We start from the raw sequence: 13,132 nt of genomic DNA, 5'->3' as shown, positions 1-13,132 counted from the left end.
TGGTATTGGGATCTAGGATTTTATGGAGAGCCTGAAAAGAACAATACTGTTGTATTTTTTTTTAAGACAGTGCAAAGCTGACCAGGTGGGGAAAGCTCTGCTCCCCGGGGGCACAGGCAATCCTGACTTGGGCTTACTTCTCCTGCAGATGCCGAAGGAAGCTCCAGGGGTGTCCCAGCAGCACAGAAGTTCCTGGCTGGGATCACTTGAAGCCAGCCCAAGGCCCAGCCTGCGGGAAGCAGCCTAACAGATCCATGGGGCCCAGTGGGAGGTTAGACAGGTCAGGTGGTAGCCCAAGGGGCAGCCGAACAGATCCTGGGCCTGGCTTTTTCTGCAGCCTGGATTAAAAGCAGGCTGCATGAGAAGCCTGGCCCAAGTCCAGGCATCAGGCACATTCTGTTCCCCACCAGCACAGCTGATCCTCGGGCTGTCTTCTTTAAACTTGAAAGGGACAGCAGTAAGAAGCCTAACAAGCAGCTGAGAGGCGGGAGAAATCTGCTCCAGCCTCTCTGCTGTTTTCAGCTCAGACACGGTTTGTACTAACTGTAGTTTGTCGTGATGCCTGCATTCACGAACCACAGCCCCTTGACATTGCCACTTACGGCTAAGAAAGATGTCCAGAAAAACCATGGTTGATGCAGTAACCGATATTCTTTACTGAGCGTGACTTTGGCGGGGAGGGTGGGATATAAATGAAATTAATAAATAAATAGATGATGATGATGATAAATGTGTTAACGTAGACGAGGGTTTATTACAATGTCTCATTGTAGCCTATAAATGGGTTTGGTAGAAGAGAATGATGTGTGTATCACTGTGGAAGGTTTGGGTCTTCACTCTTCTCTCTCCTACTACCCCTAAAGGCTTCCTGGAACATTTGTGGGCAACGTAGAGTCCACGTCTCCTCCCCCCACCACTGCCTCCCCCACTGCCTTGGCTGCTGCCACGGGCCCGGCAGTGCCCACCATTCCCGTGGTGCCCACTGTTGTTGGCGCCCCTAACTCTGCCCCAACGGTAGAAGGTCTGAACCCCAGCGATGTGAAGCCTCCCGCCAGTGGGACACGGAAGGCCCGAGTGCTCTACGACTACCAGGCGGCTGACAGCAGCGAGCTCTCCTTGCTTGCCGACGAGGTGGGTCTTTCCTTCAAATGCGTCGATTCCCAGTCTGTCCCTGCAAAGGCTGGTGTGGCTCAGTTAAGAACAGGAGAGAAGCCATGTTGGATATAAGCAGCAAGATAACATTGATTTGAACCAGCCTCGGAAGAGGGGCAGAGGCATCCCGTCTCAGCCCCCCGAGCTATCCGGGTATCCCTAGGCTCATGCAGTTTTTGAAATGCTGCCTTTAACCATTTACGAAGAAGTAGCCTGGACCTTCATGAACAAGAGCAGCTGGAGGCGGAAGCCCCAATGACTTCTCTGTGTTTTTTTCCCCTTTCAGATGATCACTGTGTACAGCCTGCCAGGGATGGATCCAGACTGGCTCGTAGGAGAGAGAGGCAATCAAAAGGGGAAGGTTCCCGTCACCTACTTAGAACTGCTCAGTTAAGCACCTCTGGGGAAGGAGCCCTTCCGGCAAGACTTCTGCCCCTCTGTGTCCTCCTGGCGCCTTGTTTAAAGGCTGGCCGACTTCATCCAAGACCATTGCTCTCTTCAGGGTCAGATTTCGCAGTTTGGATTGAGCCAACGGAGGTGGTGGTGGTGGTGGGGTGGGCGTTTGGGTGTAACCACTTCACTTTTTTCCAGGATCCCGAGCCTGAATCAACCTAACCATGCTCACACCTGGCTTGAGGGTTAGCAAGTTAACTACTTTCTGGGTTCCCTCTACACTTTTACGCCCTTTATGGTTGACTAATTAAAAGAACCCGCCCGCCCCTTTTTCTCTTCCATTGGAACTGCAATGAATTTTAATAGGTGCAGCGAAGAGATTTTTCTACACTTCAGCTGCCCTGTTCTGGGAGGTGCCTTTTCCAGCCTGGCCTGAGTTCTCACTACCTGTTTCTTCCCCACCCTGCTTGTCCGCTTCCAGCCGTTTTGTGCATTTCCCCCGAGTTAAGGAGAAACCTTTTTTCCTTAACAGTCGTGAACAGGTTAGTGAACTGCAAGCCAGGAGGGAGGAAAGAATGGAAGCTTTAGCACATGTCCACGGCCCCCTACTCTTCAAAGTAAAGCCATGGGGGTTGGGCGCGGGGGGGGGGGGGGGAGCTTGTGCAAATCAATTGGTCTGGAGAGAAAAAAAGTGCTTCAAAACTGCCGTTGCTCAGCTTCTTTTCTCTCCCCCCCCCCGCCACCCCCAAATTGTTAAACTTGTCCTAGTCTTGCTCTTTTCATCCAGATTTCTTCCTTGTTCTGATGTAACTTTGTTCCATTCCCAGCCCTCTTTGGGAAGGTTAGGAAGGCTGGACTTTTTGTTGCTGTTGTTAATGCCGGATGTCAGGAAACAGCTGTTTGGTTTCTGGAAATCTATGAAATGCTTTTCCTCTTGCCCGTGTGAAGAGGACTCATACTGGTCTTTCTGCCCCACTGTTGGCTTGCATATTAATGTGGTGGGGGGGGGGGGAAGAGTTGTGATGCTTTGCAGTTCCTTGTGAAGCCCTGCAGGCGTTCCGTGCCTGGGGCTGCTACCATCTCACACACGCACACACACACTGCTGAAGTGCAGAGTGGAGCCATATTTCTTCTTGAGGTAGCGGGAAGAGCCAGTCTTTTATAACAACAGCGCAGGTCAAACCCATCAGCTGCTCAGCAGTGCCGCTGGCTGCATGGACCACTTTAGCTTGCTTGGTTTTTTTCCTCCGAGTTCTTCTCTCTTCTGAGCTTCTTTGTGATTTCCCTGATGTTAAGATTTCAGAGCACTTCCATGTTGGATATATCTATATATAAACACACACAAGGTTGACTTTTGCCAATAAACACCTAGCCTGCCGCCTGTTGTGCCGCTATATTTTGTTGAGTTTAATCCTGCCGAGCTGCTGTTCTCATGGAAGGCTGCAGGGGGAGTTTTCCATCTCCCACTTGGGTTTAGTGCGTCGCTCTAGATCAGGGATTCCCAACATGGCGTTTTAAGCAAAGGCCTGGGCCTTTTCTACAGCAAGGCTTCTGATTGGCTGTGCAGATTATTTTAAGTGGATTTGACAGCAGCACTGTGGGGCTGAAGGCAAGCTGCAGCAGCCATTTTGTAGCTGTGTCCACCACACTGTATCAGAATTCCAAAGGTGCTCACAGGCTCCAAAAAGGTTGGGGACCCTTGATCTAGATGCAAGGGGCAGGGAGAACAGGCACTGCTTCTTTGATTGGCGGGGGGAGAGTCTTTGGGTCAAGGGGCTGAGAAACTTCTCGTTCCGCAAAGCTCCATCCCCTCTTCCCACCAGAAGGGTTCTGGGTGCCTGAATACCTTTTCTTTCTAGATGTTCCAAGAAGTGGCTCTTTCTCTTCTCACCTTCTGGCATACGCAAATTTCTGAATACTCGAATCCCGCCTCTTAGGAGCAGCAGTAGACAATGCTCCCCCTAGCTTAGAAAGTTTGTAGGAGTGAAGTCTGGATTCCAGTACCAGATTGGCCAGCTTCCCAGGCTGAACGCCAAAACAGCTTAGAAGAAATCTCTTCCTTTCTTTGGAGCTGGTGGTGCAGAAACAAAGCCCCTGTTGAACGCAACTTCTTAATTCCATGCATATACCTGAATGGCTCTCAGCTTCACTATCAAGAGCAGAGGCTTCAACCCCCTTCTCTGGGGAGGTGGCTCGTTCTCCAGTTGTTCTTTTTCAATTTGCAAATGAGGCGAGAGGAAGGAGGCAGATGGGTACTGAGAAGGTGCCCGCCTGTGTCCTGGTTGATGACCACTGCAGTCAGAACATTTAAAAACCTGTCCGGGGGCATATTTTTTGCTATGGTGAAGCTATTTGTCTTGCTGCAATTTGTTTTTAAAAACCCTCTGGCGGGGAAGGAAGCAGGCAAAAGAGCTCGGATGTAAAGGACGGATCCACCACTACTGTTGATGCTACCTTGATTAATAAACTACCTGCAACTCACTTCCTTGGCTCCTCCCTCCCTCCATCTTTTATTGAGCAAAACCATAATCCAAAGCTCAGCAAGTGGGGCAGGGGTGGGGGGCGGGCTACGGCTGACTGAATGGTTCGCCTGGAGCTGCTGCAGAGACTGAGGTAGAAAAGGTGAAGTCTGATGAAGTGGGTGGGAAACGATCCTTGTTAATCAGTGGAATCAGAAGCGCCTCCACCTGAGAGAGAACGATTCCCACTTGTGGCGCTTGAGTATCAGGCTGCATTTAAAAAATGAATCCATGAAGTTCCCGCAACCCCACAGGGCTGCTCCAAGCAAGATGACCTTTAATTGCATCACGTGGCAATTACTGTAAAAAATGGCTGGTGCACCAAAAAAAGACCTTGAGGGAACAACAAGAAAGGCCAGTTAAGTGTAGTCTGTTTCCAGCTTGCTACTCTCGGGGCAATATCCGGGGGGGGGGGGGGGGGTGTTGGAAGCTCCACAACTCTCCATCATCCAGCGATGTAGCTAGAAACCAGTCTCGATCTCTATTCCTTACCTTCAACTATGTTGATTCCTAAATAAAGGCTTTTTCCACATCCAGTTTGTGCACCTCTGTTGCATTAAATCACTCAGCCAACAATTCAGCGTCCCCTCAAACTGCAAGGAGAACAGAGGCTGTTCACACGCCATGGACATGGCAGCGGTTTGTACGTGTTCAGTGAAGTCACGCACCAGTTCAGTTAGCTGAAGGAGTCTGAGCTGGCCATTTGAAATCTCCACCCCATCTAGATAACCAAGAATGGCTGTCAGCTTTCCATGCAGAAAGGAAGCAATGCCTGCGGGGTGGGGTGTACAACAGAGCACACAGAACCAGCAGCCGGCCTGTGCAAACAAGGGCAACTGAGCATGCTCACATATGCTTTGCTAATTGAGTGAGATCAGGGGCCATGTTTTACACAGTACAAGTCAGAGCACTGCTGCTGAGCGCAATGCAGTGTAGCGGTTAAGACCAGCAGGCTCTAATCTAGGAACCCAGGTCTGATTCCCCACTCCTTGGGCCAGCTGCAGTTCTCTCCCAACTTCATCAGCCCCACCTTATTTCACAAGACACCGGTTGGGGAGAGAGAAAGGGGAGGTGATTGTAGGCTGCCCTGAGTCTCCTTAAGAGAAAAGCGGGATATAAAGGCCCACTCTTCATCCCTGAACTGTCAAGCCTCAGCAAGAAAGCCCTCCTTCATATAGGAACCTCCACCCCAACAGAAACAAAGGCTTCCACTGGCATTCAACCTGGTTATTTCAGCATCCCTCGCTGCTGCTGCTTTTCCATCTGGGTTACTTTCAAGCCATCGTGGCAGGGCTCACGGAGCGTCCACCTTATCCTCTTCGTAAGGCTCATGGAGCGTTTTGGTGTGTTCCCGAAGCCAAGTGCACTCCTTTCTTAGTTGAAGCCCTCTTATTTTACCTTCTCCATCCCAGGGCTCTTTCCCTAAAGCAACACCTGAATATTTTTTTTCAAAAACCACACACACCCAACACCCCTGTGCTTTTTGAACTCAACAAGTTCTGATTTCCAGCATTGCCTAGAAATGGTTTTAATCAGTATAAATAGGGAACGCGTTGTACAAAAAGTGAGGCCAAGAGTAATGGCGTTGTCGCCCTTCCCTCCCCTCCCCGCTTGTTGTCACACAAGATGAGCAGGTGGGAAAGAGTCGGGAGACGCTGCTCTTTAGAAACGTCTCTCGCCTGAAAACAGCACAGACCTGTTGCCCAGAGGAGCAGCGACTGGTCCAGTCTGTAACTAAAAGAGAAGTCCTTTGGCTGTGTGTCGCCCTTCAGAGGCTCAGTCTGTGCCCTACAGAAGTTAATGCCCAACACAGGGAGAAAGAAAACACTTGCAGCCAGCATCTCCCCTTCCTCTTTCCCCTCCCAGGCTCAGCATGAGCTATAAAAAATAAGGAATTTGGTTACTCTTGACACACAGAGCAAAGGCATCCAGCGACGATGCGCTTCTGGCCAAGAGCGCTGTGGAATCTGCCTGACTCCGGACAGCCGTTGTAAAGTCTTTATCTTTGCACATGTCTCACGAAGGCCTGCACCAGCTGGAAGAGCGGCTCCTGGCCCTCCGGCCCCAGCTTAGAGGCAGCCTTGCCCTGGGGAGAGGGCAGAACGCTGCTGGCAGGAGAAGAGGGGCCCCCACGGCGGAAGTAGCGGGACAGGCTGGAGAGAAGAGTGCTCTGGAAACGAAAAGCCAGCAGTGAGTTTGATTGCTCCGTTTACCGCCCACCCCCGGCAAGTGCTGTTGATCTGAGGCACGGCAGGTTTTCTAGGCTAGATTGATCTTGCCAGCTAAGCAGGGTCAGCCCTGGTTAGAAGATATGGGATTTATATCCCGCCCTCCACTCCAAAGAGTCTCAGAGCGGCTCACAATCTCCTTTCCCTTCCTCCCCCACAACAGACACCCTGTGAGGTAGATGAAGATATTGGATTTATATCCTGCCCTCCACTCCGAAGAGTCTCAGAGCGGCTCACAATCTCCTTTCCCTTCCTCCCCCACAACAGACACCCTGTGAGGTAGATGAAGATATTGGATTTATATCCCACCCTCCACTCAGAAGAGTCTCAGAGCAGCTCACAATCTCCTTTCCCTTCCTCGCCCACAACAGACACCCTGTGAGGTAGATGAAGATACTGGATTTATATCCCACCCTCCACTCAAGAGTCTCAGAGTGGCTCACAATCTCCTTTACCTTCCTCTCCCACAACAGACACTCTGTGAGGTGGGTGGGGCTGGAGAGGGCTCTCACATCAGCTGCCCTTTCAAGGACAACCTCTGCCAGAGCTATGGCTGACCCAAGGCCATTGCAGCAGCTGCAAGTGGAGGAGTGGGGAATCAAACCCAGTTCTCCCAGATAAGAGTCCGCACACTTAACCACTACACCAAACTGGCTCTCCACACCAAACTGGACCAGTGTTCCCTCTAAGCTGAGTTAGCGTGAGCTAGCTCAGATTTTTAGCTTCCAGCTCACACATTTTTGTCTTAGCTTAGGAAGGATGACCCCAAAGCACACTAATTTATGCAGTAAAGGTCAAGGTAGTCCCCTGTGCAAGCACCAGTCTTTTTCAACTCTGGGGTGTCGTTGCTTTCATGACATTTTCGTGGCAGACTTTTTACAGGGTGGTTTGCCATTGCCTTCCCCAGTCATCTATGCTTTCCCCCCCCAGCAAGCTGGGTACTCATTTTACCGACCTCGGAAGGATGGAAGGCTGAGTCAACCTGGAGTCAACCGCTGGGATCAAACTCAGGTCGTGAGCAGAGGGCTCGTACTGCAGCTTTACCACTCTGCACCACGGAATTATGCAGTAGCTCACAACTTTAATGACAGCTCACAAAAGTAGAATTTTTGCTCACAAGACTCTGCAGCTTAAGAGGGAACATTGGTTAGGACTTGGGATGGGAGATCACCAAGAAAAAGTCAGGATCACTCGGCAGAGGCAGGCAATAGCAAACCACCTCTGCTCCTCTCTGGTCTGCAACTTGACAGCAAAGGGGGGCAGGGTTCCAAAATGAACACCTGAGACCATTCCCGCAAGACTCTGGAAGAGAAAAATGTTCCTCCTCCCCCTTGCTCCAAGGACAGGGCAAGCAGCCTTGAGCCCTCCTATTCCTGGGTTTACTAAGAAAAACCTCACTACTTGCCAACTCAGAGCTGAGCTCCTGTTTCATCCACTGTTTGTCGCGGGGGTGCACCGCTGGGTCCTTTAAATAGCGGACGGCTTGGGAGATGAGCAGGTAAAAGCAGTTCTCCATTGTAAACATCAGCAGAGACCTGGAGAAGATGACGTCAGTCGTTCAAGAACACACGAGTTATTGATTTCTCAAAATATTTCTCCTACCTTTCCACCCAATCAGGGTCTCCTAGGCAGCACACGTAACATTTAAAATTATAATTCCATTAAAAGCTACTCCAAAACCAGGCAGGACAGTCAATAACAGTTATTGGGGATATGTCAAACAAAAAAAAGGTCTTCTTCCGCTGGTGGAAGATACTCCTATAGGGAGATGAATCTCCCTGGAAAAGTTTTGGTGCTGCATTTGGGATAGTTCTTTCTTAGGCCACCACCTGACCTGTCTAGCCTCCCATGGTGGGGGCGACTGAAGCAGGGCCTCTGAAGATGCATAGAGTGAACGGGGAGGTTCATACGGGACAATGTGGTCCTTAAGATATTGCCTTACTTGGCCAAACCTGCTTAACATAAGAGCCGCATAAATAAACACCAGATGTTTGAGAGCCACAAAACATGAACATAGGAAGGAAGGTAGGTGGGGAGAGGTGGAAAGAAAGCAACTTTAAATGCACTCTCCAAGCTTCTGGCTGGCTTGGCTTCAAGACAAATTCCTCCTCCAAGCTAGGCAACAGGGTGGTGGGGGCTTCAAGAGCCATACAATGTGTGTAAAAGAGCCACATGTGGCTCCAGAGCCACAGTCTGGCCACCCCTGTACCTAGGCCGTACAAGTCACCAATGATGCTATGCTGCAACTAGGAATAATGAAAGCCTTTGCCCAGACATCACCAAAAGAGCCCAGGCACCTCACCCCTCATTATAGAGGCCACCTCTTACCCAACCCAAGAGATGGAAGAAGAGCTAACGGAGCTCTGAGGCAGTGCTTCAAATAGCCAGTTTGGTGTAGTGGTTAAGTGCGCGGACTCTTATCTGGGAGAACCGGGTTTGATTCCCCACTCCTCCACTTGCACCTGCTGGAATGGCCTTGGGTCACCCAGAGCTATTGTGGGAGTTGTCCTTGAAAAGGCAGCTGTTGTGAGAGCCCTCTCAGCCCCACCCACCTCACAAGGTGTCTGTTGTGGGGGAGGAAGGGAAAGGAGATTGTGAGCCGCTCTGAGACTCTTCGGATATAAATCCAATATCCTCTTCAAATACATTTTTGCAGTATCTTCCTTACATAAGCTGTAGATCGGAGGAAAGACAGCTCACCTACAGGCACCTAAATGAGCACACAGGTAAAGATGAAGACTGCAAATTTATACCCCGCCCTTCTCTCTGAATCAGAGACTCAGAGCGGCTGACAATCTCCTGTATCTTCTCACCCCACAACAGACACCCTGTGAGGTGGGTGGGGCTGAGAGGGCTCTCACAGCAGCTGCCCTTTAAAGGTCAACTCCTGTGATAGTTATGGCTGACCCAAGGCCATTCCAGCAGCTGCAAGTGGAGGAGTGGGGAATCAAACCCTGTTCTCCCAGATAAGAGTCCGCGCACTCAACCACTACACCAAACTGGTGCAGTAACATTCGAAGGCCTGCCTTCTGTTTTCCACCCTGTCTTGGGAATTGTGCTCTGTTCATTCTCTGCTACTTTGCCCTTTCTCCACTTGACACAAGCAAGATGCATTAACATAACCCAGGCCAGGGCAGCAGCTGTGAGCTCCACAGCTCTCTTGCTTGGCTACAACAATCTGAGACCAAAGCCCAGCAAGCCAAAGAAGCAGGGAACTTAGGAGTCTGAGCTGACTTGCCCATCTCTGCTGTCAGCCTTACAGGACAAGGCTCACCTCACTTATCTATGATAACTCATGTCTGTAAGCGCTAAATGGTCGCTGACACAGGAGCAGGGCCTCTAGGAATTAAAAAGATCCAAAAAATAAACAATTCCCAGGTGAATTCCCTCGGGGAAGGTCCAAGCAACCATCAGTTGGGAGTCACCAGGTGTGTCATAAGAACGTAAGAAAAGCCGGAGGGACGGTGGCTCAGTGGTAGAGCATCTGCTTGGGAAGCAGAAGGTCCCAGGTTCAATCCCTGGCATCTCCAAAAAAGGGTCCAGGCAAATAGGTGTGAAAAACCTCAGCTTGAGACCCTGGAGAGCCACTGCCAGTCTGAGAAGACAAGACTGACTTTGATGGACCAAAGGTCTGATTCAGTATAAGGCAGCTTCATATGTTCAGATGTTCAAGCCCTGTTGGACCAGGCCAATGGCCCATCCAGTCCAACACTCTGTGTCACACAGTGACCAAAAAAACCGAGGCGCCATCAGGAGGTCCACCAGTGGGACCAGGACACTAGAAGCCCTCCCACGCCCCCCCACCAAGCACCAAGAATACAGAGCATCCCTGCCCCAGACATAAGAACATAAGAGAAGCCCTGCTGGACCAGGCCAATGGCCCATCTAGTCCAACACTGTGTCACACAGTGACCAAAAAACCGAGGTGCCATCAGGAGGTCCATCAGTGGGGCCAGGACACTAGAAGCCCTCCCATGCCCCCCCACCAAGCACCAAGAATACAGAGCATCCCTGCCCCAGACATAAGAACATAAGAGAAGCCCTGCTGGACCAGGCCAATGGCCCATCCAGTCCAACACTCTGTGTCACACAGTGACCAAAAAAACCGAGGCGCCATCAGGAGGTCCACCAGTGGGACCAGGACACTAGAAGCCCTCCCACGCCCCCCCACCAAGCACCAAGAATACAGAGCATCCCTGCCCCAGACATAAGAACATAAGAGAAGCCCTGCTGGACCAGGCCAATGGCCCATCTAGTCCAACACTGTGTCACACAGTGACCAAAAAACCGAGGTGCCATCAGGAGGTCCATCAGTGGGGCCAGGACACTAGAAGCCCTCCCATGCCCCCCCACCAAGCACCAAGAATACAGAGCATCCCTGCCCCAGACATAAGAACATAAGAGAAGCCCTGTTGGACCAGGTCAATGGCCCATCCAGTCCGACACTCTGTGTCACACAGTGGCCAAAAAACCCAGGTGCCATCAAAAGGTCCACCAGTGGGGCCAGGACACTAGAAGCCCTCCCACGCCCCCCACCAAGCACCAAGAATACAGAGCATCCCTGCCCCAGACATAAGAACATAAGAGAAGCCCTGCTGGACCAGGCCAATGGCCCATCTAGTCCAACACTGTGTCACACAGTGACCAAAAAACCGAGGCGCCATCAGGAGGTCCATCAGTGGGGCCAGGACACTAGAAGCCCTCCCATGCCCCCCCACCAAGCACCAAGAATACAGAGCATCCCTGCCCCAGACATAAGAACATAAGAGAAGCCCTGTTGGACCAGGTCAATGGCCCATCCAGTCCGACACTCTGTGTCACACAGTGGCCAAAAAACCCAGGTGCCATCAAAAGGTCCACCAGTGGGGCCAGGACACTAGAAGCCCTCCCACGCCCCCCACCAAGCACCAAGAATACAGAGCATCCCTGCCCCAGACATAAGAACATAAGAGAAGCCCTGCTGGACCAGGCCAATGGCCCATCTAGTCCAACACTGTGTCACACAGTGACCAAAAAACCGAGGCGCCATCAGGAGGTCCATCAGTGGGGCCAGGACACTAGAAGCCCTCCCATGCCCCCCCACCAAGAATACAGAGCATCCCTGCCCCAGACATAAGAACATAAGAGAAGCCCTGTTGGACCAGGTCAATGGCCCATCCAGTCTGACACTCTGTGTCACACAGCGGCCAAAAAACCCAGGTGCCATCAGAAGGTCCACCAGTGGGGCCAGGACACTAGAAGCCCTCCCACGCCCCCCACCAAGCACCAAGAATACAGAGCATCACTGCCCCAGACAGAGAGCTCCGACAATACACTGTGGCTAATAGCGACCTCTGCTCCATGTGTTTATCTGATCCCCTCCTGAAGTCATATGCAAGGCCTGAGACAAAGGGACACTAGAGGAGGCCAGGGATTTACTTGAGAGTTTTGTTCCCTTCCTGCTGGGCAGCTGGTCCTGCAGCGACAGTGAAGGGCTCCTTCTTCTTATCTAGCTGGAGCAAGAAAAGAAAGCAGCGTTAACATCAAAGGGATGCACACAGTACAGGCAGGGATTCTGCGGTTCTAGTCGGGCAGAACACGGCATGAAGTGAAGGTTCAGCATCCATTTCTTAAGAAATAACCTCCTGGCAAGGATGGGCTTGCCTATATGGCAGCAGCTGCTGGTGGAGACTCCCAAGACACAAACTGCCTTGGCAACAGACGCTGGAATCTCAGGTGCCCTGGATTGTGTCACAGACAAGAATCATAACCAGAACAAATCGGCCTTAATTATCACCAAATAAAAGATAAGCTAACAGAAGAGCTTATACAGGGAGGGGAATGCCTCCTCTAAGACTGTACGTGTGGGCTGCAGATTTTATAAATACTTTTTCTTTTCTTTTTTAATGTACTGACTTTAAATGAGGGCAGCTTTTAATCATCTCATTTACTCAATTAAAACTGACAGATTGATGGATTGATAAATACCACAGGCTTGGAAACAGGCAAAGAGGCTCCCCATTTGTTGCCTGGCCCAGACGGTTGTTTGGTCGCAGAATGTAATGAGTGCACAAGACTTGCAGTTCCAAAGACTCTACTACGGGCGTGCAATGGTTTTTTAATTGCTATTTTTCATCTTAGGTCTGTTGGATCCAGGATCTGGGATTGGGATCCAGTATTGGGATCCAGGATCTGGGATTTTGTGGGAATTCCAAATTTCTGGAGGCCCAACAGATCCAAGAACAACAATACTAGTTAAAAAACAAGCCAGCCCGATCCTGAGGTTGGCTTGACTTCTGCCGCCTGGTTGAAACCGGGCAGCAGGAGAAGCCAGTGCAAAACTGAGCCAGGGTAGAAAGGTACTCTCTGCAGGCACAGCCAATCGTGGCTGAGTTCGCTTCTCCCGCAGTCTGGGATCAGTGGGACTTCAGGAGATGTGCACAACACATTGCTGCTGGCGGCACAGCCGGTCCCAGGGCTGGCTGCTTCTACCGCCTGGTTTAAACGGGCTGCGTGAGAAGCCAGCCCCAAGTCAAGCCGGCAGGAACAGTCTGACCCCTATGACGAAGGTGATATTGGATTTATATCCCGCCCTATACTCTGAATCTCAGAGTGGTCACAGTCTCTTCTAGCTTCCCCCACCCACAGACACCCTGTGAGGTAGGCGAGGCTCTCCCAGCAGCTGCCTTTTCAAGGTCAACTCCTGTGACAGCTATGGCTGACCCAAGGCCATTCCAGCAGCTGCAAGTGGCGGGGGGGGGGGGGGAATCAAACCCAGTTCTCCCAGATAAGAGTCTGCCCTTTCAAGGACAACCTCTGCCAGAGCTATGGCTGACCCAAGGCCATTCCAGCAGCTCCAAG

At 51.2% G+C, this 13,132-nt stretch overlaps 2 protein-coding genes across 9 annotated transcripts in view; one reads left to right on the top strand and one right to left on the bottom strand.

Annotated features, from left to right (window-relative positions):
• SH3GLB2 (SH3 domain containing GRB2 like, endophilin B2) overlaps nt 1-2,923 on the top strand; it is a 99,811-nt gene extending 96,888 nt beyond the window's left edge. For all 8 annotated transcript variants that reach the window (XM_060250544.1, XM_060250543.1, XM_060250542.1 and 5 more), the window contains 2 exons: nt 864-1,131; nt 1,439-2,923. In XM_060250544.1, the coding sequence (XP_060106527.1) occupies nt 864-1,131; nt 1,439-1,546 (376 nt within the window). In that variant the 3' untranslated portion in view covers nt 1,547-2,923. The remainder of the gene's footprint in view (nt 1-863; nt 1,132-1,438) is intronic.
• A 2,653-nt stretch (nt 2,924-5,576) lies between these two features.
• NUP188 (nucleoporin 188) overlaps nt 5,577-13,132 on the bottom strand; it is an 80,240-nt gene continuing 72,684 nt past the window's right edge. Inside the window, 3 exon segments of the mRNA XM_060250675.1 lie at nt 5,577-6,234; nt 7,698-7,827; nt 11,711-11,784. Coding sequence (XP_060106658.1) covers nt 6,064-6,234; nt 7,698-7,827; nt 11,711-11,784 — 375 coding nt within the window. The 3' untranslated portion in view covers nt 5,577-6,063.

Source organism: Heteronotia binoei, chromosome 12 (genome assembly GCF_032191835.1).
Source record: "Heteronotia binoei isolate CCM8104 ecotype False Entrance Well chromosome 12, APGP_CSIRO_Hbin_v1, whole genome shotgun sequence".
In the NCBI taxonomy this organism is placed as follows: Eukaryota; Metazoa; Chordata; class Lepidosauria; order Squamata; family Gekkonidae; genus Heteronotia; species Heteronotia binoei.
The sequence above is the reverse complement of the archived record's forward strand: the minus strand, read 5'-3'. Positions and strand labels throughout refer to the sequence as shown.